A 23,998-nucleotide genomic window follows, 5' to 3' on the forward strand; every position below is an offset into this window, starting at 1 on the left:
CTGGGGATAGGACCTCAATTTATTACCAACCAAATCAGAGCAGGATAATGACAAGGAAAATAAAACTTAAAACCCTTCCCCCAGCCTTCCTCATTTCCTGAGCTCTCCCTCTTCCCTCCAACAGCACAGGGAGATGGGAATGGGTGTCACGGTCAGCTCGTTCCTCCTCCTGCTGTTTAGGGACAGAAGTTGGGAGTCCTTACCCTGCCCCAGCATGGGTCCCCACAGGGCCTCAGGTCCTTCCAGCAAAGCTGCTCCAGTGTGGGCTCCTCTGCCCAGGGATCCACAGGGCCCTGCATGGAGGCTGCTCCAGCATGGGCTTCCCACGGGCTCATCCTTCTTTTCGGGCATCCCCCTCTTCCAGCATAGGCTCCTCCAGGGGCTGCAGGAGAATCTCAGCTCTGGCACCTGGAGCAGCTCCTGCCCCTCCTGCACAGCCCTGGGTGTCTGCAGAGCTGTTTCCTTTCACGTGTTCCCACTCTGCTCTTCTCTGCACTCAATTCCACCTGCACAAGAACTTTTTCCTTCTTGAATCCATTATCCCTGCGGTGTCACTGGGGGCTTGGTGTTGGTGAATTGTGAGTCCACCCAGAAGCTGGCTTTGCTGGACATTGGGAAATTTCTGGCAGCTTCTCACAAAAGCCACCCCTGTAGCCCCCTACTTCCAAAACCTGGCCACACAAACCCAGTATACGGGCCACCTGGAACATGGATCACCAGGTTTCAGCCCAGTGAGGGTCACTGTGAATCATCCAGTGTGGGTCCTGTGATGGGTGATGAAGTTGGAGCAGCAGATGAAGCTCTTCCCACAGTCAGGGCACTCACAGGGTGTTGTGGGGCATCCACAATGAGCCTCTGTGAACAACCTGCACTCCCAGAGCCCAGAGCAGGCTTGCTTAAACTGCTGATGAACAAGGCTAGAGACAGGTCTTTGTGTGGACCTCCAAACCTGGTTTATTGCAATGAAGAGGGTCTAGGGACAGACAGCTGAGGACAGAGTTTTATATAGGGGGGGAAAAGAGGCAGATCCGAGGGTCAAGGGCCAATGGGAACTGAGCACAAGTGTTGCAGAGCAGGGGCAGCCAACTGAGGAACCAGTGAAGTAACAGGGGCAGAGCATCACAGTAAACCGGGACCAACAGGGGACAAGAGAGGGGAGAACATTCTAGGGGGAGTACCTATAAGGAACAAAGGGCAGTTAAACTGAGTGATATCAATAAAGCCTGTAGCATTAACACGAGCCTGGAAATGCCCATGGGTGAGACCACTGTATTCAGAGGGAGTCTCTCTCTGACCCTTGTCACCTTTGGCCTTCCAGGGCTGAGGTATTACAGCTCCAATGGTGGGCTCCTGGGCCTCCACAGCAGGGCTTCCCTTACTGGTGTGACCGTTGGTGCTGGGTCAAGCCAGAGCTGCTGGAGAAGCTCTTCCCACACTCCCCACACTCGTAGGGCCTCTCCCTGGTGTGGATGCGCCGGTGCAGGGTGAGATGGGAGTTACGTTTGAAGCCCTTCCTGCAGTCGGGGCAGCGGAAGGGCCGCTCATCCGTGTGAATCCGCTGATGCAGGAGGAGATGGGAGCTGGTCCGAAATCTCTTCCCACACTCAGAACACTCGTAGGGCCGTTCTCCACTGTGGATCTTCTGGTGCTGGATCAGGTCAGATCTGGTGCTGAAGCTCTTCCCACACTCCCCACACTCAAAGGGCCGTTCCTTGGAGTGCAGGCGCTGGTGGGTGAGGAGGTTGGAGCGGTCATTGAAGCTTTTCCCACATTCCTTGCACTGGTAGGGCCGTTCCCCTGTGTGAATTACCTGATGGCGGATCAGACAGGAGCTCCGGCCGAAGCTCTTCCCACATTCCAGGCATTCATAGGGACGTTCCCCTGTGTGGATCATCTGGTGGCGGAGGAGGTGGAAGCTCCGGCTGAAGCTCTTCCCACATTCCAAGCATTTGTGGGACTTGTCCCCCACCTGAGTATTCTTCACCAGCTCTGAGCTCCAGCTGAAGCTCTGGCCGCCTTCCTGGCACAGGGGGTCTCTGTCCTCCTTGGAGCACCCTGGGCTGGGTTTGCAGTCCCTCCTGGTGTGGGATCTCTGGGGCTTCTCTTCCCCATTGGCTTCCTGCGCTGTGGAGGTGCTCAAAATGGCCTCTTCCGCAATGTTCTGCCAGGGGGATTTCTCTTCCTTGATCTCTGTCTTTAGCTCATAGCCTGGGGGAGGAAGGACAAGGAGAGGATGGGATTTGCCTCCGTGCCAGAAGGAAGGGGAAGGAGATCCCCTCTACCTGTGCCAGGCAGGACGGGCAGCAGGGTTGTCCTGCAGCTGGGGGCCATGGTGGGCTGGGAGACGGAGCAGAAATGAGGGGGAAATGGGAAGTGACTTTCTCCTCACCTGCCTGGCTGTCCTGGAGCATCTTCCTCTTCCTTGCAGCCTCCTCCTCCATTCAGCCAAGCCTTAGGAATGACAAATCCTGGTTTTGGGGGAAAACACTGTGTGAGTGTGCTGAGTTGGAGGTTCCTCCTGCCCAAGTCCATCTCTAGAAGTCCTGGTATCTTGTAGGTATCTTGTGGTATCTTGTGTCCATGAAAATCTCTGAAACACCATGATGCAGAAAAAAAACCCCCTCCAAAATATTAAGATTCAGCACAGGAGTCCTCCAAGATTCCCACCTCTGGTCTCTCCACTTTGGGGTCCTTGAGGTCTTCCCTCTCCTGGGTCCTGCTTATAGGGTTGCTGGAAGTTTTAGAGGTCCTAGGGATCCCTTCTCCTCTGACTCTCTGTTTCGGCTTCTGGTGGTCCCAGGGTTCCCACTCTTCAGGCTCGCTCCACTCCAGGATGCTGGGCACGTCCCCCCTCCCAAGTCCCCCGTTTCAGGGTCGACGGAATCCTGCCCTCCCCGTTAACTCTGTACTTCCTCCTTTCTAGTCTGCCGGGGCTATTCCAAACACGTATCTCCCCTCTCTGGTCTCCCACGCCAGGGACAGCCAGAGCCCGTGTCCCCTGCCCCCGCCGGGCGATCTCCAGTTGGCGTGCGAGACCCCGCATCCTCCCCCGGCCTCTGCCGATAGACACAGCCGGGATCCCCCGGAACAAAACACCTCCCGGGGACGCCCAAGCTATCTGGGGTTCTCCCTCCCCGGTACCTGCGGGATGCGGCGGGGCAGATGCTCCACAGGCCGGGAGGGCTGCGGACACAGCGCGCGGTGGACACGCGAATTTCCCCCTCTTCTTCCTCCTCCGCTTTCTGCTGCTTTTTCTTCTTCTCCTTTGCAGAAGATCAGACAGCTACAGAAGCTGGCCCTGGTACATAAACTGCAAGCAAGAACAAGAATAAACACCCCTCTTCCTCGCCGTCTTTCAGCTTCTCCTCCTATTCCGGCTCCTGCTCCTCCCCTTCCTCTTCCTCTCCCCTTGCGCAGCCGTCAGCGTCCCCCGCTCCGCCTGCGGGCCGGGGTCTCTGGGGGGACGGGACGGGACCCGGTAAGAAGGGAGATGATGTTAGAGGAGGTGGGTCAGCCCCGAACCGAGATGGGGGGAGCTGGGATTTGGAGGGACGATGGGAAAGGAGTGGGAGACGGAAGATGAAGGGGAGTGGCGCAGCGGGAAGGTGGTTCCCGAAGGGGGTCCCCTCATAGCTCCTTGGAGGGGTTCCCTGCGGCTCAGGGGGAAGCGGATCATCTCTGGGGGGCTTTTGGGGGGTTCTCCCCGCCCAGCAGCCGGTGGGGCAGAGAGAAGTGGGAAAGGGGGTTCCGGCATGGCCTCCTGAGCTCCCAACCGGCTGTGGGGTGCTGGGAGCTGCTGTGGCGGGGGGCACACCATGACCTCTGTCCCTGCCCACAGAGGAGTGTTCCAGCGGAAAGGCCAACTGCCACTTCCAGAACGGCATTCCAGAGCGGAGCTGGACAGGAACAGACCGGGCACTCAGTTGGAAAGCCGCCTTGCATCATCCTGTGCTGATTCCTGTCTACCTCTCAGCCATCTCCGGGCTCTGGAAATTCTCTTCTTCCATCTGCATTCATCACCCACCAGCACTGGCACACTGGTAAGGAATAGCCTTACAAGTGTGAGGAATGTGGTAAAAGGGTTCAAAGCCTCTCAGATCTCATGAAACATCAGTGGACACACTCGGGAAAATCTCTCCCCAGCCCCCCCTCCTGTCAGGCCACACCATGATCTGAGAAATACTTGTGTAGGCCTTGGCCTTGACAAGCAGCCCCTGGGCTCAGCTCCTCTTGAGTTTATCACCAACACTGGCTGTTCCAGGGACTGCTGCTGTCCAAGAATCTCCAACAGCCTTAGAAACTTTTTTTTTTTCCCTGAATAACATCCCAAATGGGATAATATTTTAGTTCTCAACCTTTCCCAGAAAGTCACCGGCCTGAGCTTGGGCCAGGATGGAAAATGTCTGTGACTAAAGCCCATCCCTTGGGCCCTATAAACAGCAGCCCTGAGTGAGACCCTTGAGTTACAGTACAAGCTGGGCAGTTTCACCCAGTCACATTCCACCCTAAGCATCTCACTGGTCAGAGAACTGAGAGGTGTTAGGATCAGACCAATGAGCAGTTTAGACTGGGGCATTTTCAAACGCCCTCTATAAAGCTGGGTTCAAACAATAAAGCTCTCTCTATTATTGCCACTTGCGACTCCAAAGTGTGTCTCTGTCTCTGACCACCGACTCCACGTTACACCCTTGGAACTCTCCTGGGCTGCAGCAGCTGCGACAGCGACCTCCCTGTGCTGGGGCCTCTGTGAATCCACTGGATTCCAGGGGAATTTCCCTCAGGGACCTTGTACAGACTGCTTCTGTCCATACGTGTGTGATGATGCATATGCCGTAGCAAATGTCCTGGGAGTGCTGCTCTCCTGGAGTCAGAAGTACTTAAAATATGTCAGATTAAAATATGTCAGTACTTAAAATAAGTCAGATATGTTCCTGTTGTGGTGTAATAAATTCTGTGTGAAGTTACTGATTAAATTTCAATTAAGTTATGTTAAGTTTAAGTTAAGTGCTATTTGGCCTTTAAGCATAAACTGTTGAAATCCAGGCTCAGTTCTGCACAGGTGTCTACTCTGACCCTTGTGACTCAACAGTGGGGTTTTCCATATTCCTCTTTATCTTTACCCTTTTCTGTTTTTTTTCCCTCACCTGCCCCCTCCGCGAACTCCCATCCTAGGGGAAGCCCCCAAAACCTGTTTAATATCTCCAAAATTCGTGGAAAGCAGCACAGTCCTCCCCAAAATGGGCTCTCCAAGGGGCCCCACTCCAAGTGTCAGAACCGTGTTCACCTCTGTGTGAAAAATGCGTATTTTATGATTGGCTTTTCGCAAATATTGAAATGAATATTATATGTGTTGTGTTAGAAAGTAACACTGTATTAATTCTCTTCAGTAGTGTGTTAAATATAGTTTTAGGTTATAAAAATTGTTAAATAGAAACTATGCTATGTAGGATACTTTTTTTTTTTAAAGAAAGGACTTGCAGCGAGATAGCAGCCACAGGACACCTAAATCTTTCAGAGAAAAAGAATTTATTGCTCCCTTATCAGAAGAAACAAACTTCTTCCCGCCTCGAAGGCGCTGTTAGGATTAGGAGGAAGAAGCTGACGATGACCAGGCCAAATCCTTTGTTTGAATGGAATTTATGCATCATGTATGAAGTGTATGAATATGCAACAGGCTGTTGTTTTTAAGGGTTAATCCTTTGTTAACAGGTGTCCTTTTTGGGGCTTGTGCTGCCCAGAAAAGGTACCTGGATGTCCGTAACTCTTTGTTTTTATTGTCTCATTGTGTCTTAATTCAAATGGTCTAAATTATTATTACTCTAATTGTATTACTATTTTTATAACTATTTTATTACTATTAAATATTTAAAAATTTAAAAAACAAGTGATTGGTGTTTTTCACATCTGGAACCGGGTATACCTAAGATTCCACTCAAGACTGGGGGATACCACAAAACAACCTACTACTTGGGGGTTTATTCTTAAAGCTCTCAGGAACAAAATCCTTCTGCTTTTTCCTTCTTACTTCCTTCCTCTCCTTCCCTTCTCTTCTTTCTCCTGTTCCTTCAAGTTTCTTCCATCTCTTTGTTCCTTTTTCTCCTCCTCCTTTCTCCTTTTTTCTTCTCTTCTGTCTTCCTCTCCTACTTCTCACTTTTTTTACGTTCCTTCCTCTCTTTGTCCTACTTCCTCCTCCTTGCTCATTTCTCTATTTTCTTTTTCTTCTTTTTTTATCTTTTTCTTTTCTTTCTCTTTTTTCCATCCTCTCTTTCTTCCTTCTATTTGTTCTTTCCTCTCCTTCTTCCTTCCTTCCCCAGACAACTAGCTGTGGATGGTGACCAAAGGGGACAAATTCCCACAGCAGAACCTTGTGGAAGAGGCCATTTTGAGCAGCTTCATGGCTCAGGTATCCAATGGGGAGGAAAAGCCCTGGAGATCCCACATGAGGAGGGGCTGCATGCAAATCCAGCCCAGGAGCTTTGAGTAGGAAAGACCCTCCCTGTGCCAGGAAGGCGGCCAGAGCTTCAGCCAGAGCTCTGACCTGATCTTCAGCTGGAGCTCCCACCTCATCCACCCATCCATTCTGCAAATGGCCCTACCCATGTGGTGAATGTGGGAAGACCTTCAGTATTGTCTCCACCTTGGCCTCCCACCAGCAGCTGCACACCGGGGAATGTCCCTGCAATGTGGGCAATGTGGGAAGACTTTCAGCCAGAGCTCCGAGCTCCTCACCCACCAGCACCTGCATATGGTGGAATGGCCCTTCAAGTGCCCTGACTGCAGAAAGAGCGTTGTCCACAGTCCCACCTGGTCATCCACTGGCACTTCCACAGCAGGGAGAAGCCTTATGAGTATCCTGAGTGTGGAAGAGGTTTTGGAATATCTCATGAGGAGGCACACACCAGGGAGAGGCCCTATGAGTATGAATGTAGGAAAAGATTCAGCCAGAGCTTTGCCTTGATGAGACACCAACAGACCCACCAGTAAGGGAAGCCCTACAAATGCCATGAGTACAGAAGAGCTTGAGTTGAAACTCCAAGCTCATCATCCTCCAGCACCTGCACACTGGGGAGAAGCCATACAAGTGCTTGGAATGTGGGAAGAGCTTCAGCTGGAGTTCCAGCCTTAGCACCCACCAAATCCGGGCACTTGGGAGCAGTCCTACAGCAGTGGGGAATGCAGGAAGAGCTTTAGATGGAGCTCTTGCCTGACTCGCTACCAGAGGTTTCACACAGGATAACCACCCAGTGTGAGGAATGTGGGAAGAATTTCACTGATGTCTCCAGCTTCATCCCCCACCAGTGCCTGCCCACTGGGGAATCGCCCTACAAGTGTCAGGAATGTGGGAAGATGTGGGGAAGGATGAAAGTTTGACAACAAAGTCTCACAGATATGTGTGCTTGGTAGAAAGATTTTTAAATATAGAGTCAGATGAAGGAATAGAGATGGAAGCAAGTTTTGATATAAAAGAAAAGAATTACTGAGCTAGTCTTACTGGATAACCAAGGAGGCAAAGGGTGTGTTAGTTAGAAGGGGTTTTATGACTTAGAGCAAAGGATAAACCCACCTCAAACAAAGAGATGTTTTTACCAAGCAGAAAGATAGCACAGGCAAACAAGCCTGCTGATGTGACAAGTAGAAAAGAGGTCTCAGAATTTTCCACTACAAGAAAACTGATGTCATGGTTTGAGTTTGGCACAATGCCAGTGCCCCCATGAGAATACCTCTTCCCTGGTATCTACTGTGAGATGTGATCAGAGACAGAGCAGAGCAGGCTACAACTTAAGAATGAAAGAAAAAAGCTTTATTAACCTAAAACTACAAAAGAAACACACAGAACACAGGATGAAAACCTTCCAAATTTCCTCCTCCTCTCCTCACCAAATTTCCAATTCCGTTAGCACCCCTTAGATGACCCACTCTCAGTCCATCACCACCCTTCAGATAATCAATTCTCAATTCCTCGAGAAGAGAGGAGTCCCTCTTGCACCACAGACTTCTCCAGGAAACAGACAAAACTTCTCGTGTTTCCATGTCACATGTGGCACCACCCGGAGAACATTTGCCATCTGCCATGGTGTCTTCTTCCTTCCATGTCCAGTGCTCTCACCACTGCACATGGACCAGATCTGCTTCTAGGGTTTTTCCCTTTAAGGATGCTTTGTCCAGTTCCAAAAAGAGCACAGTCCCTCTCCTTTTGGGACACCTGTCCCCCCCAAATTCCACCCCCTGGGGCTGAGGGGTCTCTTGAACAGAGATCATCTTCCTCTTCTTCAAAGACAGAGGGCACCACCACCACCCTCCTCACCCATCATCTCTGTTCACACACTTTCACATCACTGCACTCTCCTGGCTCTGAGCCATTGCCTCCCCCTAGAATGCAGTCTCTGTGTCACAGGAACTCAAGAGTTCTGCCATGGCTATACAAGAAAAGTCCAGCCAAAGGCCACTCCATCATCTCCTCCCACCTAGGATTCTTCTCAGCTTCTCTCAATGTCTTTCACTTGCCCGTTTCCTGCTATCCCACTCTATCTCCTCAACTCCAGGAGGAATCAGCATTTGCAAGGTTTCCATCATTCCAAGAAGGGTTAAAAGTCGCAGGCTCTGCTGGTTCGGTTCATGAACTCCCACGCCTGGCTGCCCTGCTGGGCACCCCCCCCCTTCTCCTTCACACCAGCCGCGCTATTACACTATCACAGGCACAGGCCGCTCTCTCTCTCTCCCTCCGGCAGGGGGGGATGGCTGCCTGAAGCCTCACAGTGCTCCTCCACCCTTCGGCCCAGGCCTGGCCTACCTCCCTCCAGCCGCATGGGAAGGTCTGCTCTCTTCCAGGACCGGAACCCAAAGAGCCTTTCCCCTGCCAGTTCATAGCTTTTAACCCCCTGTGTTCTCCAAGGCGTATCCATGCCCTCAGTGGACAAACCAGGTGCCAATATTAAAATCTGAACACCCATTGGTCTACCACACCATCCCAAAAACTCATTTCCTCTCCAACCACGACAACTGAAAAACAACTTCTAGCTTAAACTGTAATGTACTGACTTTTAGTTATTGAAGAATATTAACATGAATATGGTAATTATAGTAGTTATGATAGGCTATAGACAATAGTTCAGGTATAGATTGGTTCTACTGTATTAAGATTTCAAGCAAAGAAAAGTATATAATGCAATGTAACCAAAACCAAAGGGTCTTCAGGCCTGCCTGCAGCTGGAGCTGACAGCTGTAGGCACAAGCTCTGTCACCCACGACCCTGGACTGCTGAAACATCCTGGATGGAACAAAATGCATTTTGGAGAACCGCCTGGAGTCCTTCATCCCTCATTTCGGCTCTTACAGGAAGAGCCTTAGCATCACCTCCTACCTGATCTGCCACCAGAAGATCCACACTGGGGAACAGCCTTAAGAGTGTCCCGAGTGTGGGAAGAGGTTTCAGAATAGCTCAGATCTCTTCAGGCATGATGCACAGGGGATGCACACAGAGTAGAGGCCCTTACGCTGTACCAGCTGTAGGAAGAGCTTCAACTATAGTTCCAATCTCATCACCCACCAAGACATTCACAGCTGGGTGAAACCCTGAGTTTTGGGAGTATGGGAGGAGTTTCTGCAGCTCTGCCTTAACTTCACACTGCACCCATCGATAAAGGAAGCCCTTGTGAGTGCCCCAGCAGGGGGCAGGGGGGAAGAACTTTGGTTATTGGTCCAACTGCCTTACCCATTGGAGGACACACACTGGATGACTCCACAGTGAGCCACATTGTGCAGAGACCTGATGATCCATATGCAGAGCTGGGATGTATTCAAGCAGCAGCTCTTTTTTTGAGACCTGTGGTGAACAGGTATAATTTGAGGAATGGGATATTCCCCAAGTGACCACCAGAGACCCTTAAATGACCCCAACTCTAATATAAATGAGTTCCAAGAAGTGATTTAAATATGTAAAATAATTTGAGGGGAATGTTTAGCATATATGTATGAGTTTGGGAAATGTATTAATACATATTAGTTATATCAATACAAACAAATATGAGATATAGCTGAATGTGTGTGATAGGGGGAGTCATACCCTGCACACACCTAGCACTGAAATAAAGCTGCTTTCTAATAGCGAAATTACAGAGTTAAAGAGTTTAGTTCCTGTTTCCATGACATTTTCTTGTTATCCAGCCCCAGCCCCGCACACAATCCCCAGCTCCAAACAAGTGCTGGCACCTCCCTGCCTCGCACAGCACTGGGAGCTCCGGTCCTTGAGGGGTATCCTTATTCCACGGAAGAATCTCCACATCCCTCTCCCCGTACGTACTGGATATGTCAAGAAACTCTGCAGTTAAAATGTGGGATGGGGCTGTAACAGTCTGAAGGCCTGCACTGTCAGTCTGTGCCAGCTCAGCAGCTTTGGATAAGTTATCACTTGGTTGTTCCTTTATCCTGGTATTTTAACAGATCTCCTGTATCTTATCTCACTGTCATTCAATGCCAAAAACAGTGGAAACCTCCTCCGTCATTTACCGCTGGCATGTTTGCAAACAGGGCATCGTTCGAGTTGTTTGACCCCATTCAGGCAGAGCATCCAGGTACAGGACTCCCCTGGGATGTCCCTGCCCACTGTCCCACCCCCCCAATTTTCCTCATTCTCCCATTCTATCCCATCGTCCCTTGGATCCCCGGCTCCCCCTACAGTTTAGGTTCAGGGTGTTCCCAACCTCCCCCCCCCGCTGGGTACTGGGACCTCAGCTCCTTCACACTCAGTTTGGAAGTCAAAAGATTTTCTTCTCCACCCTCTCACACTCCCTTCTCATCATACCTCTCATCTCCAGGTTTCCCCAGAACTTGGTTGGGGGCTGCCACCTACTCCCACTAAATTTGGGGGTTTGATGTGCCCCTTTCACTGACTTCTGTGGATTCCATATCCCTCCCACTTCGTTTATGGGTCCCAGACCAAACTTTCCACCTCTTTCCCATCACCCTCAGATCCCCAGCCCACCATACCCCGCTCTGGGTGTGGGGAGGTCCTACCCCACCCTTTTCCCGTCCGGTCCTCACTGTTTCCCATCGTCCCCCTCCCCGCTTTCCCCCCTTCCACCCCCGCTCCGTTCCCCTGAGCGCTCCGCGACCGCAGCCGGGGGTTCTGCCAGCGCCACCAGTGCCCCCAGTGCAGTCCCAGTTGTCCCCAGTGCAGTCCCAGCTGTTCCCAATGCAGTCCCAGCTGTCCCCAGTGCGGTCCCAGCTATCCCCAGTGCGGCCCCAGCTGACCCCAGTGCGGCCCCAGCTGTCCCCAGTGCAGTCCCAGCTGTCCCCAGCTGTCCGATCCCCAGCGCTGGGTGGTGCCGCCAGCCTCAGGCACAGCCGCCCTGTGCAGGGGGGGTCCCCAAAGTGCCCCGGCAGCCCCAGCCCCAGACGGGACCAGTACGGAGCATGGGCCATGCCCGGGCCCTGCGGGGACAGCGCGGACGGGCCCGGCCTGGGCGCCCCCACCTCTCCCCTCCCCAAATTGCCCTGGCGGGGGGCACTGGGGCCGAGGGGGGCTGTGGGTGGGAGCGCTGGGCAATGGGGGTCCCCCTGGACACGGGGGAGTCATTGTTGGCTGAGCGCTGCCGCAGGGCCGGGGCTGCAGCAAGGGGACACCCTCTGCTCCAGGGGGTGCCCTGCAATCGGGGGACCCCCACGAGCCGGTTATAACCCCTCAGCCACCAGAGGAACCATGGGGTCACCCCAACCTCTCAAAACGAAGGCAAGGCCATTTATAACCCTGAAAACTGTCAGGAAACAGCAAGATCCTCTCCAAAATGGGATCACCTCATCCTCCCATAATGAAGGGGCATCACTGCAGCCCCCGAGAATAGCAGAGAGTCACCTCAGCCCCTGAAAATGAGCAATATATTCCCAAAAGCCATTCATAACACCTCAAAACTAGCAGAAAGCAACAGGGTCCTCCCCAAAATGGGCTCCCTGAACAGCTCCCTGTGGAGCCCCTTTTCCAAGAGCCACATGTCTCCCCCCCTCTCCCACCACCCCCCACTCAGGATTCTGGGTACACCAAAAACTCACTCAGGAAGAGGAGTAACCAAAAATCCCCTCAGGATTGGGGAATATCCCAAAATCTCTTCAGGAATGGCAGATACCCCAAAACCTCCACAGATTTGGGGGATACCCTGAGACACCCTCGGGGACATGGTCCCCTCATCCTTAACATCCCCTATCTTTTGCTATCTTATTCCAGATCCCTTCCTACCTCTCCCAAAATTCATTCCAGCCCCTAACCTGCATCCCACCACTCCCAATCCCAATCCCACCCCTCCTAGATATGAAGATCCCCTTTCCAAGCCCTATTTCCTCCATGCCATCCCACCTCTCCCAAACCCCATTCCTCACTTCCAAACTCCATCCCACTTCTCCCAATCCACATCCCAGTCCACCCCAAACATCATCCCAACCTTCCCAATTCACATCCCACCTCTCCCAATCCCCGTCACACTCCATCCCACCCCTCCTGAGAGTATTGAGGGTGCTGTGGGATCACATAATTTTTGGGGTGGAATTGAGCCATTTTGAGGTGGAATCATGTCATTAAGGGCTGGGACTGAGGTATTTTAGGTTGGGATTTAGCCATTTTCAGTGGGATTTAGTAATTTTGATGTAACAGATTGATCCCTCTTCTATTTGGACTGCAAAACAATGGAGAAAACTCTCCCATATTTCTCCAAGCATCCTCTAGAACCCCAAAATTTCGGTAAAATGTTGCCAGTTCAGAGGTTTATTCAATTTTTTTACCCCAACCTTGGATGTTTTTAAGGGATAAACAGGAATCAAAAGAAAATCAAGGCCAAAATAAAAAGATCTACATGTCAGCATCATGTGAGTGTCCATGGAGTTGGCTTGGGCGGGTGGAAGAGCCTTTTTTAGAGGGGTCTCTACCCCATTGTGTTCAAAATTTTGGTCTTTGCCCCAGTCCATCACCACTTGGCTGCGCAAGACACCCATGGGCCAAAGAGAATGAGAATCATGGAATTATTTAGGTTGGAAATGACCCTAAGTATCATCCAGTGTTGCTTGATATCAGAGGAAGAAATTATTGGATGGAGCAGATGAGATTTTTTGGGGTCTAAAGTCAACAAATCTACTCTTCCCAATGAATTTCCAACATCAGTCTGTGTCCCAATGGATGTTCTTGCCCCTCTGTTCATCCAGGTGCCTATGGAGAACCAGAAGGATGTGGAGACCACAAGCCAGACGTCTTCCAGTGTGGATCACCAGGAACATGGGTCACCCCCATGCTCTGCCCAGCATGGATCCTCCAATGCTCTTCCCACAGTTGGAGCACTTGTAGGGCTTCTCTTACCAGTGGGTCCGTTGGTGTGAGGCCAAAGCAGAACTCTGGGTGAAGCTCTTCCCACACTTCAAGCACCTGTAGGGCCTCTCCCCAGTGTGGACGCTCCAGTGCTTGACCAGGTCAGAGCAGTGGAGGAAACCCTTCCTACAATCAGTGCAGTGGAAGGGCCTCTCTCCGGTGTGCATCTGCTGGTGCATGAGGAGATCGGAGCTGGTCTGAAACCTCTTCCCACACTCATGGCACTCGTAGGGCCGCTCCCCAGTGTGGATGCGCTGGTGGATGACAAGGCTGAAGCTGCAGTTGAAGCTCTTCCCACACTCCAAACAGTTAAATGGCCGTTCCCCGGTGTGCAGGCGCGGTGGCTGATGAGGTGGGAGCTCTGGATAAAGCCCTTCCCACATTCCAAGCAAATGTGTGGCCGTTCCCCAGTGTGAAAGCACTGGTGATATGTGAGGTTGGACCTCTTGCTGAAGCTCTTTCCACATTCCAAGCACTTATAGGGGCGTTCCCCTGTGTGAAGGCGCTGGTGGACCACCAGGTCAGAGCTCTGGCTGAAGCTCTTCCCACATTCCCCACATGTGTAGGGCCGTTGCCCAGTGTGGATCTTCTGGTGGCGGATCAGTGGGAGCTCCAGCTGAAGGTCTTCCCACAGTCCAAGCACTTGGAGGGTTTCTCCCTATCAGGAAGCTGCTCATGGATCACCAGCTCTGAGCTCTGGCTGTCTTCCCGGCACAGGGTGGGTCTTTCCACCTCAGAGCTCTCTGGGCTGGGTTTGAAGCCGTGCCTCATGGGGGATCTCCAGGGCTTTTCCTCCTTGCAGATGTCCTGTGCAGTGGAGCTGCTTAAAACAGCCTCTTCCACAAGGTTCTGACAAGGTAATTTGTCTTTCCTGGTCTCTGTGTGCAGGTCATTCCCTGGGGGAGGAGGGAAGAAGAAGAGAAAGGGAAAAGAGAGGAAGGAGGAAGTAATGAGCGAGTCAAAGGAACAAGGACAGGAGGGATCAAGGAGAGATAGGAAGGAAGAAAGAGCAGGAACAGGGAGAGGAAGGAAGTGAGGAAGGCAGAAGAAAGAAGAAGGGGAGGAATGAAAAAGGAGGAGGAAGGATAAGAAAGAACAAACAAGGGGAAGAAGGAGGAGAGGAAGAAATGAGGAAAAGGAAGAGGAAGGAGCATGAAGAAAAAGGAGGAAGGAGAGACAGGAAAGAGAAGGAACAAGGAAAAGAAGGAAGAAGAAGGAACAAGGAGAGGAAGGAAAAAGCAGAAGAAAAGGGAGGGAGAAACAAGGAGAAGGGAGAAGGAAAAAGGAGAGGAAGGAGATCTGCCTCTGTGCCAGAGGGAAGGGGAAAGACGTCCCCCCAAATTCATACCCAGCAGGACAGCTGGGGTTGTCCTGCAGCCAGGGGCAATGCTGGGCTGGGAGATGAGACAACAGAGAGAAGGAAAGGGGCAATGATTTCCTCCTCACCTGCCTGGGTGTCCCAGAGCATCTTCCTCTTCCTCGCAGTCTCCTCCTCCATCTGGCCAAAGTTAGAGAATGATAAATCCTGGTTTTGGCAGAAAAAACAATATGTGAGTGTGCTGGATTGGAGATTTGTCCTGCCCAAGTCCATCTCTAGAAGTCACTGGGCATCTTGGCTCTATAAAAGTCCCCAAAACACTAAGACACAGCCCCCCAAACCCCAAGATTCAGCCAAAACCCACTCTAAAATACAAAATAAATAGAAAACTCAGCCTGAAAAACTACAAAAGGCCAAGATTTAGCCCAAAAACCAATAAAAATACCAAGATCCACCCCCTAAAAACTTCAAAATATCAAGATTCTGCCAGAGAAAAATCTCCCAGGAGGTCCCCCTCTCTGGTCTCTCCATTCTGGTGTTTCAATGGTCCCCCTTCTCCAGGCTTCTGGGGTTCCTCTGTGTATTGGGGATCCTCATTATAGGATGCCAAGGGTCCCGAGAATCCCAGAGGTCTCCTCACTTTGAGGCTCTGGTGGTCACTCTTCTCTGGGCTGCTGGGGGTCCAGCGGGTCATGTCCCTCCCCCTCCACCGTGGTCCCCCTGCTTAGGGATACCAAGGATTTTGGAAGTCCTGTGGGTGTTTTCTCATCTCACTACCTGGTTCAATATGCTGGGCGTTCCAGAGTTCCCCCCCCCGCCCCGGGTTTCCTACTTTGGCGTTCCTTGGGGGAGCCCTCTCCAACCCATCGCCCTCCCCTGGCTGCCGGCGGTCCTCTCTCTCTGGGGGCTCCGTTTCTGGCTCCCGAGGATACCCCCTCTCCAGGCTTCTCCCTCTCCGTGCTCGAGCCCCCTCCAGGGGCGGCTGGGGATCCCCCAGCTCCTGTATGGCCTCTCTCCGGGGCTCCCCTTCACCTCGGCTCTTTCGAAGGGACCGGTGTCCCGTCCCCCCGCCAGCACCGGGCGGGCTAACGATGGAGGCGGCGGGCCCTGAGCAGAAACACCAACCCGCATCCCGGGAGCCCGGCATCCCGCGGCTCCGCCGGGGCTCTGTGGCCAGCCGCCACCGGGACCACTCCAGAAAAAACCCACCTCCTGGGGACCCTCCCCTATCCTCGCAAGGGGCATTTCCGGCTTAGCTTTGGATTCCCGGAGGATCCCAAGATCCCGCTCCCAGAAAAACTCGACCAGGAACCCCGCATGATATTTGCGGCGAGCTCCCCCTCCCCCGTCACCTGCGGGATGCGGAGGGGAGGAACGATTCTCCCGAGACGGGAGTGCTGCACTTAGAACGAGCTGTGGGCATTTGGCTCCTCCTTTTCCTGCCTCTTTTCCCCTTCCTCTTTCCCGCCTGCTCCTCCGGCTATATCTTTTTCTGGTGAATCCTTACTCTTCCTCGTCGTCCTTCATGCGTCCTCCCCCCGCTTCTCCTTGTTCATCCCTTCTCCTCTTCTTCCTCCTCTTCCAGGCATCCTACCTGTGTGTATAGACTGGGACAGCAGAAGCTGGAGAGCAGCTGCCGCAAGGGGCCTGGCGATCCTGGTCGCTGCCCATGCGGATCTGAGTCAGCAGTGCCCTGGAAGCCAGGAGGACCGTCCGTGTGCTGGGTGAGACGGGCCCAGCATCGCCGGCTGGGCCAGGGAATGCACTCACGGACAAAACATACTGGTGGAGATAGGAATTGAATTAATTACCTGTCAAAATAACAGGATAATGAAAAGTAAAATGGATTCTATAATCACCGTCCCCGACCCTTCCCTCCTTCCCGGGCTCTCCCTCCTCCCTCCAGAGCACAGGGAGATGGGAATGAGTGTCATGGTCGGTTCATCGCACCTCGTTCCTCCTCCTGCTGTTTAGGGACAGAAGTTGGGAGTCCTTACCCTGCCCCAGCATGGGTCCCAACAGGGCCTCAGGTCCTTCCAGCAAAGCTGCTCCAGTGTGGGCTCCTCTGCCCAGGGATCCACAGGGCCCTGCATGGAGGCTGCTCCAGCACGGGCTTCCCACGGGCTCAACATCCTTCTTTTCGGGCATCCCCCTCTTCCAGCATAGGCTCCTCCAGGGGCTGCAGGAGAATCTCAGCTCTGGCACCTGGAGCAGCTCCTGCCCCTCCTGCACAGCCCTGGGTGTCTGCAGAGCTGTTCCTTTCACATGTTCCCACTCTGCTCTTCTCTGCACTCAATTCCACCTGCACAAGAGCGTTTTCCTTCTTGAATCCATTATCCCTGGGGTGTCACTGCCATGTCTGTTTGACCCACCCTGGCAGTGGTGTGTCCTGGAGCCAGCTGGTGTTGGCTCCAGGACAGGGACAGGGAAGCTTCTGGCAGCTTCTCACAAAAGCTACCCCTGTAGGCCCCCCTGTCACCAAAACTTGGCCACACAAACCCAACATAGGCACTAATGAAAGTACCCTGGAAGGCCCTTGCTATCTCTTTGGGAACTATTGGTCAGGTCACCCCTCATGTCACAGGTCCTACCTAGCCTGCCCCAGAAGGACAGAAAGAAAAGAGAGAAGAGAAAAGCAGGAGGTAGGAGAGAAGGAGGTAGAGAAAGAGCCAGAAAATGGGATTGTGAGAAAAAAAGAGGGATGGGGAGATGCACCAGGATGGCAAGAGAGACAGAAATGTGGAGAGGGCTATCTGTGGTTACTGCAGGCTCTGCTTTTTGCACAGATGGGTGGCACCAAGTTCTGCTGGTGGGCTTCTGAAATGAACGTCAGTGCCTTTTCTTGGGAAGTACAACACCTGGGCCCATTGTTGCTGTGCAGGTGATGGCCGCCCAGGGGAGGAAAAGACCGGCAACAGCTTTCTGTCCTTTGCACCCTTCATGTGGGAGCAATTCCCGGGTTTACTCAGTTGTGGGAGGTGAGCTCAGGAGGAGGTAAGAGCGATCTCCATAACCCACCATCAAAATTAGGAGCCCAGTTCCGTGGTCAGCCTCAGAGCTGGGGCAGTTCTCATGCACAGGAGACACTCCAGGAATGCCCCTCATTCCCCCCCTGCTCACCTTGTGCAGGTAGAGGAAGAGTGATGAACCCAAGCATTAATCCCCCCACCCCTGTTGCCATCTGACTGCAGCTGCACCCTGAGCACCATAGGGAACTGTTCATAGAGGTAAGGGAGGATGTCATGAGACCCCCCCCTTCACACCATCTCATTTCCTCTTTTCCACCCTTCTCCTATGCCTTTTCCATAGTACCTTCAAGCCCCCTGAACTCCGTTTGAGGTCCCAGCTCCCTCCCATTCCCCACATCATGGATCTGAGCTCTCCTAAGAGCTCCTTACCTGTCAGCAATGGAGAGAGACGGGGAGACTGACTCAGTGATCCGAATCCAATTTTATTGTGGGATAAAAGCACTTATGTACTATTTTAGGGAGACTAGTAATGTGTTCTACAATGATTAGGTTGAAATCACATATACAAACATGGGTATAACAACATCTCTTGCTTGCAGAGTTTAATAGGATTTTCTTTTTCCAATAAACCTGTCTAATTAAATCTTCTTGCTATCTACGTCTAATTTTCAAAGTTCCATTTGCTTTTGCCAAGGCATCCTGTTATCAAATCTCTTATGTTAACCAGGTCCAAAGTCCATCATCTGTCTTGTGTCCCCCAACATTGCAATACTTACCCACACCTGGATGTGCTCCCAGTACCACCAGTACCATGTACAGCCCCAGCTCCCAGGAAGTGGAAAGCAAAGAGGTGATTGGTGACAGTCAACGTGGCTTTGCAAAGGAGAAATCATGCCTGACAAATTTGGTGACCTATGGCCAGCCTACAGCATTGGTGGATGGGGCAGAGCAGCTGATGTTTTCTGTCTAAACTTGTGCAAAGCATTTGACACTGTCCCTCACAACATCATTGTCTCCAAAGTGGAGAGACATGGATTTGATGAATGGAGCACTTGATTGATAAAGAACTGTCTGGATGGCTGCATGCAAAGTGTTGTGGTCAATGGCTCATTGTCCACGTGGAGAATAGTGACGAGTGGAGTCCATACTGGGGCCAATACTATTCAGCATCTATGTTGGTGATGTGGACAGAGAGATTGAGGCACCTGCAGCATGTTTGCTGATGACACTGAGCTGTGTGGTGCAGCACACACTGGAGGGAAGGGGTGGGCCGTCCAGAGGGCCTTTGACAGGCTTGAGAGGTGGGGCTGATGAAAACCTCATGAAGTTCAACAAAGCAAAGTGCAAGGCCCTGCACCAGAGTCATGGCACTCCCAAACACACTAACAGGCTGCATGGAGAAACAATCAAGAGTGGTCCTGTGGAGAAAGACTTCCTGGTGATGGTAGATGCAAAAAGTCAGCAGGTGCTGGCAGTGAGCACTCCCAGCCCAGAAACCAATTGAGTCTTGGGCTGCATGCAAAGGACTGTGGCCAGCAGATCGAGAGAGGTGACTTTGCCCCTCTACTCTGCCCTTGTGAGACCCTACCTGGAATCCTGAGCACAGGTCTGGTGTCCCCAACATGAGAAAGCTTTAGAGCTGTCAGAGAAAGTGAAGAGGACATCATGAAGTTGGTAAGAGGATTGGAGCATCTTCTCTATGGAGACAGGCTGAGAGAGCTGGGGCTGTTCAGCCTAGAGAAGGCGAGGTCATGTGGAGACCTCAGAGCACCTGTGCTGGTTCTGGCTGGGGTGGCTCAGTTTCCTTTGCATGGGTGGTGGTGGAGCTGTGTTTGGGGTTGTGCTGAACACAGGGCTGAGAACACAGACATGGGTTTGTCCTTGCTGAGCTTGGCCAGAGCTGAGGCCTTTCCTGCCCCTTATATGGCCACAGTGGAGACGGAGTGGGGGTGCATGGGAAGGTGGGAGGGGTCACAGCCAAGACAGGTGACCCCATCTGATCCAAGGGATATTCCAGACCTTATGGCATCATACTCAGGATAGGAAGTAGGGGGAAGGGGGAGGAAGGGGGGGACGTTTGCAGTGGTGGCATTTATCTTCCCAAGTCACCATTCCATGGGATGGGGCTGTGCTGTCCTGGAGGCACTGAGCACCTGCCTGCCCTTGGGAAGCAGTGAATGAATAATTTGTTTTGATTTGCTTGTGTGATGGTTTTTGCTTTCTGTATTAAACTGTCTTAATCTCAAGTAACAAGTTTTCCAGCTTTTACCCTTCCAATTCTCTCCCCAGTCCTGCTGGGGGAAGCGTGAGCAAGCAACTGTGAGGGGTTTTGAAGCTGGATGGGGTTAAATCACAGCACTACCCAAGGTATTTTTTTACTGAGAAATACTACAAGTGTTAAGCAGTAGATGGCAAATATCTGTTTGGGATGGACTTCAGAGGTCATTCCTTCCAAATAAGAAAGAAATGGGAAGTGAAGAGCAGTGTCAGCCATCACCTTCCAGGCATGTGGAGAACCCAGACTACATATTTTGGAAAGTAACACCCTTGCAAAGGCCCATGGTTTGCAGGACTCTAAGCAGTAACAATGCTTTAGAGCATTTGCATAAATGTATAATTTCTCCTTCTGAGATCAAACTTCTATAGCTGGAGATGAGAAGGAATTTTCCTTCATAATCTGCATCTTACTCACTTGTGTCCCACAGGTGAGCACCATGATATAGCTGGAAGCTTGTAATTAGAAAATATTTAAAAATAACAGGGTGACATGGATGGCTGAAACACAGTGGCCTGTGAAATTCATGAATCTCTCCTGTTCATGAATCACTAATCAGTAGAAACAGTGATCCTGTATTTCTTTGTTTCCCTCCATTCTATGGACTATTTGGGATATGGAACTGTTAAATAGGGATTTAATCCAGATTGGAGAATTTATAAGATATTTATTACTGTATACAATGGATCAGATAAACTGATAATGCAGCCAGCATGTCAGGGTGGAGAAGGAATAGGTGGTTACTCAGAAGTTAAGTGCTCCAGCAATGCTCAGGTGATAACCAGTATTTTAATGATCATCTGAGAAGAATTTGAGTAGCCCAAGGGAGCTGAAACCTCCCACTGTGTCATGATCAGCATTAAAAACCCCCTTCTCAATAAACAGCTCTATAATTTTCAGATGGAAAAAACAAGGGGCGAGATTTGTAGAGTGTGACATCTAATGAAGGCACATTTACAACACATGCCAAAGATTAAGTTTCTCTAGAAGTGACTCTTCTCTCTTGTAGGAGAGAACCCAGTTACAACAAATGGCAGGAGGAGACAATGTCTCAATGTCTTGGTGGGGGGGGGCTCACTCACTACTGCAGTGAGCTCAGCTTCAGTTCTGTGTTTAGAGGGCTTTTCTTTTTCCTTTTTAAAACTTGTATTAAACTGCCTTGGCCATTCTCCAGCCAGGCCATTCATCACCAGCTTGAATGTAAGGATGGTGCTCAGGTTTCTGTAGTACCACACCAAGTGGAAATTGCTTCTATGTGATTTTGCTATTAATGAATAAACAGATCATTTGAAGTGTAACTAATTTCAAAAACAAACCCTTTTGTCTTCACAAAAGATACATGAGAAAAGACACTGTTGGTGTGAAGCAGTGTAGGGCTTAACAGTGGACTACAACTTCCTCTGCAGTGTCCATGTATTAAGGAAACTTTGAGGTCTGAGAAATAGGTCTTCCTCATTAGACTCTCTGGTCATCATACTCCCACTGCCAGAGACTTTCTCTGCTGGGATCAGAGCCCCTTCACCGTGGTGGCTGAAGTGCCCTGACAGGACCTGCAGGACCCTCCCATAACACCCACTCTCAGTCAGACCAGGTTTCCTCACTGGTTCCACCCCAGGTTTCCCATGGCAGTCTCAGCTGTTTCATTCCATAAAGCAGTTGGTTCACAGTGCAGTAACCCAGAAACAGCCCCAGCTGGTGCCTCCCAGGAGGGATTCCCTATAAAGGAACCCCTTGGCTTTATCCTCTCACAGTTCAAACGTGCCCCAGTCTCAAGTCTCAGCTCTTGCTCCTGCAGTATCTCTCAATGTCCCTCCCTGGGCTGCACCACAGGCCCCTGAGCCCTTTATTGTGCCAAGTCAACAGTTCATGGCCTCTTGTCTCTCTGGACTTCCCCCAGTGTTCAACCTGCAGCTCCACTGCAGCTGCCCCCGAGCCACCTGCACCAGGTGTGATCACAACCCTGCAGGGTTTCCTGGTGCCCAGGGGACATTATGACACTGCAGGGCATCATGGAAACAATGGAACTGGATTGGGTTTTCATGGCCAGCTTTTGGTAGTGGGGGCAGGGGGCTACAGGAATGGCTAATGTGAGAAGCTCCCATATCTAGTAGAGACAATGCCAGCCAGCTCCAGGATGGACCTGCTGCTGGCCAAGGATGACCCCATTAGAGATGGTAGTGATAATATATTTAAGAAGGAAAAAAAAAACCCCAAACCTCCTTGTACAGATGGAATTGGGTGCAGAGAAAAGCAGAAAGAGAGTATGTGAGAGGAACAGCTCTGCAGACACCAAGGTCAGTGGAGAAGGAGGGTCAGGAGGTGCTCCGGGGTACTAGAACAGAGATTCCCTTGAGATTGGATGCCCAAAAGAGGGCTGTGAACCTGTGGGAAGTCCATACTGGAGCAGGTGGATGCTTTAAAAAGGATGTGATGACTTGGGAAGACTGTGCTGGAGCAGACACCCTGCAAAGACCAGCAAACCTGCAGAGAGAAGAGCCCACACTGGGACAACTTTGCTGGAAGGACTTGAGGCTCTACGGGGGACCCATGCTGGGCAGGGGAAGGACTCACACTTCTTTCCCTAAACAGCAGCAGGAACAAGGTGTGATGAACTGACCATGACCCCCATTCCCATCTCCCTGCACTGTTGGAGGAAGGAGGGAGAGCCCAGGAAGGAGGGTGGGATAGGGAAGGGGTGTTTTTAGGATTTATTTTATTTCTCATTATCCTGCTCTGATTTGGTTTGTAATAAATTCAGTTCCTAGTTCCAGGCTGTCTGTTTTGACCATAACTGTGGTTGGTCAAGGGATCTCTTCTGGTCTTTATCTCAACTCTTGGGCCTTTCCTTTTATTTTCTCTCCTGTGTCCAGATGTGGAGAGCAAGGAAAGAGTAGTTTTGGTGGCACTCAGCATCCAGCCAGGGTCAACCTGCCATCAAATCCTACATGGTCCAGGACTGCAGGAAAAGCTTTGGAAGAAGCTCCAAAGTCATCAAGCACCAGTTGATCCATACTGGGGAGACCCTCTGGATGCCAAAACTATGGGAAAGGCTTCACTGTGGTCCTGGAACACCTCTAGGACCCATCTGGAAGAGGTCTGTACAAGTCCTCTGGTTCCAGAAAGAGGCACAAGGAGTCAAGGTCCTGCCAGAACTACCATCTGAAGTAGAAGGTGGTGACAAGCCTTAAGCCCAGGGCCCCAGGAGCACCTGAGGCTTTCCAGCTAGACTGCTGAGTCCCAGGAAGGGGCTCACACAGCCTCTCATCCTTCCTCCAAAATCCCTTGGAATCCCCCATCCATCTCTCCATTCCCCCCTCCAAGATCTCCAGACTCCTGAGATAAGCATAAAGGAGTGGAAGTCTCCGACTAGAGAGGCCATAAGCCCCAAAATTTTATCTCCATTCACCGATTTTCTGTTTTCCTCTGCTTTTCCCCTTTCCGTGTTCTGCCGCAGCGGGTGGGAGCAGCCAAGAGCCCAGCGCTGTCCATCCAGACCTGCCCCAGCTCCATCCCTGCTCCTCCTGCGGGACAGAATGGGTTTTGGAGGGAAGGGTGGGCGCTGGTTGTGGGAGGAGGAGGAGAAGGAATGGACGAGGAAGGATGAAGAAGGAGCAGGATAAGGAACGGAGGTAAGAGGAGTAGGAGGTGGGAGTACAGAGGACGAGGAGGAGGAGCAGGAAGCGGAAAAGAATGAGCTCATGGGGCCGCGGCTCAGTGTATGCGCAGCCCCTCCCCTCGGGAGCGTTGCCTCCGCACCTACGTCCCGCAGGTGACTGGGGAGGGGGAGCTCGCCCCAAATATCGTGGGGGGAGGGGGTATGTGTCCCTGGAGCCATTTTTTGGGGGGGGGGGGGGGGGTGTTGGAAGATATTTCAAGTTCACCCCAAATATCTTGGTGTGGGTCTCTTGGTTTTTTTTCGGGGGATGGGGGAATATTTCGTCCTTGCAGGATTCCAAAGCTGACCCGCGAAAGCCCCCTGGGGGGATTCTGCGGGGTCTCCAGGAGGTGTTATTTTGGGAGGGCGGTTCCAGTGGCGCCTGCGGGCGGTGGGCGGGGGATCCCCCGCCTGCAGGGGCTGCGCCTTCCCGGGT

At 51.7% G+C, this 23,998-nt stretch overlaps 1 protein-coding gene, 1 long non-coding RNA gene and 1 pseudogene across 3 annotated transcripts; 1 reads left to right on the forward strand and 2 right to left on the reverse strand.

Annotated features, from left to right (window-relative positions):
* Positions 1 to 3,289, reverse strand: LOC127060502 (zinc finger protein 239-like). The gene is made up of 3 exons (XM_050984147.1): positions 3,142 to 3,289; positions 2,390 to 2,590; positions 1 to 2,208 (listed from the first exon to the last, which is right to left on the reverse strand). Exons 2-3 carry the CDS (start codon positions 2,439 to 2,441, stop codon positions 1,376 to 1,378), a joined length of 885 nt encoding a protein of 294 aa, XP_050840104.1. The 5' UTR covers positions 2,442 to 2,590; positions 3,142 to 3,289; the 3' UTR covers positions 1 to 1,375.
* Positions 3,290 to 3,366: 77 nt separating this feature from the next.
* On the forward strand, positions 3,367 to 5,884 carry LOC108963632 (uncharacterized). Of its 2 annotated transcripts, none has more exons than XR_001992344.3 (2): positions 3,367 to 3,478; positions 3,839 to 5,884. It is a non-coding gene; the product is annotated as an uncharacterized LOC108963632 (long non-coding RNA). The 2 variants fall into 2 exon arrangements; XR_001992345.3 differs by having other exon boundaries at positions 3,386 to 3,505.
* Positions 5,885 to 12,722: 6,838 nt separating this feature from the next.
* On the reverse strand, positions 12,723 to 16,096 carry LOC103824641 (zinc finger protein 239-like; annotated as a pseudogene).
* Positions 16,097 to 23,998: the final 7,902 nt, after the last annotated feature.

This window comes from Serinus canaria, chromosome 25 (assembly GCF_022539315.1).
Source record: "Serinus canaria isolate serCan28SL12 chromosome 25, serCan2020, whole genome shotgun sequence".
NCBI classification, from domain to species: domain Eukaryota; kingdom Metazoa; phylum Chordata; class Aves; order Passeriformes; family Fringillidae; genus Serinus; species Serinus canaria.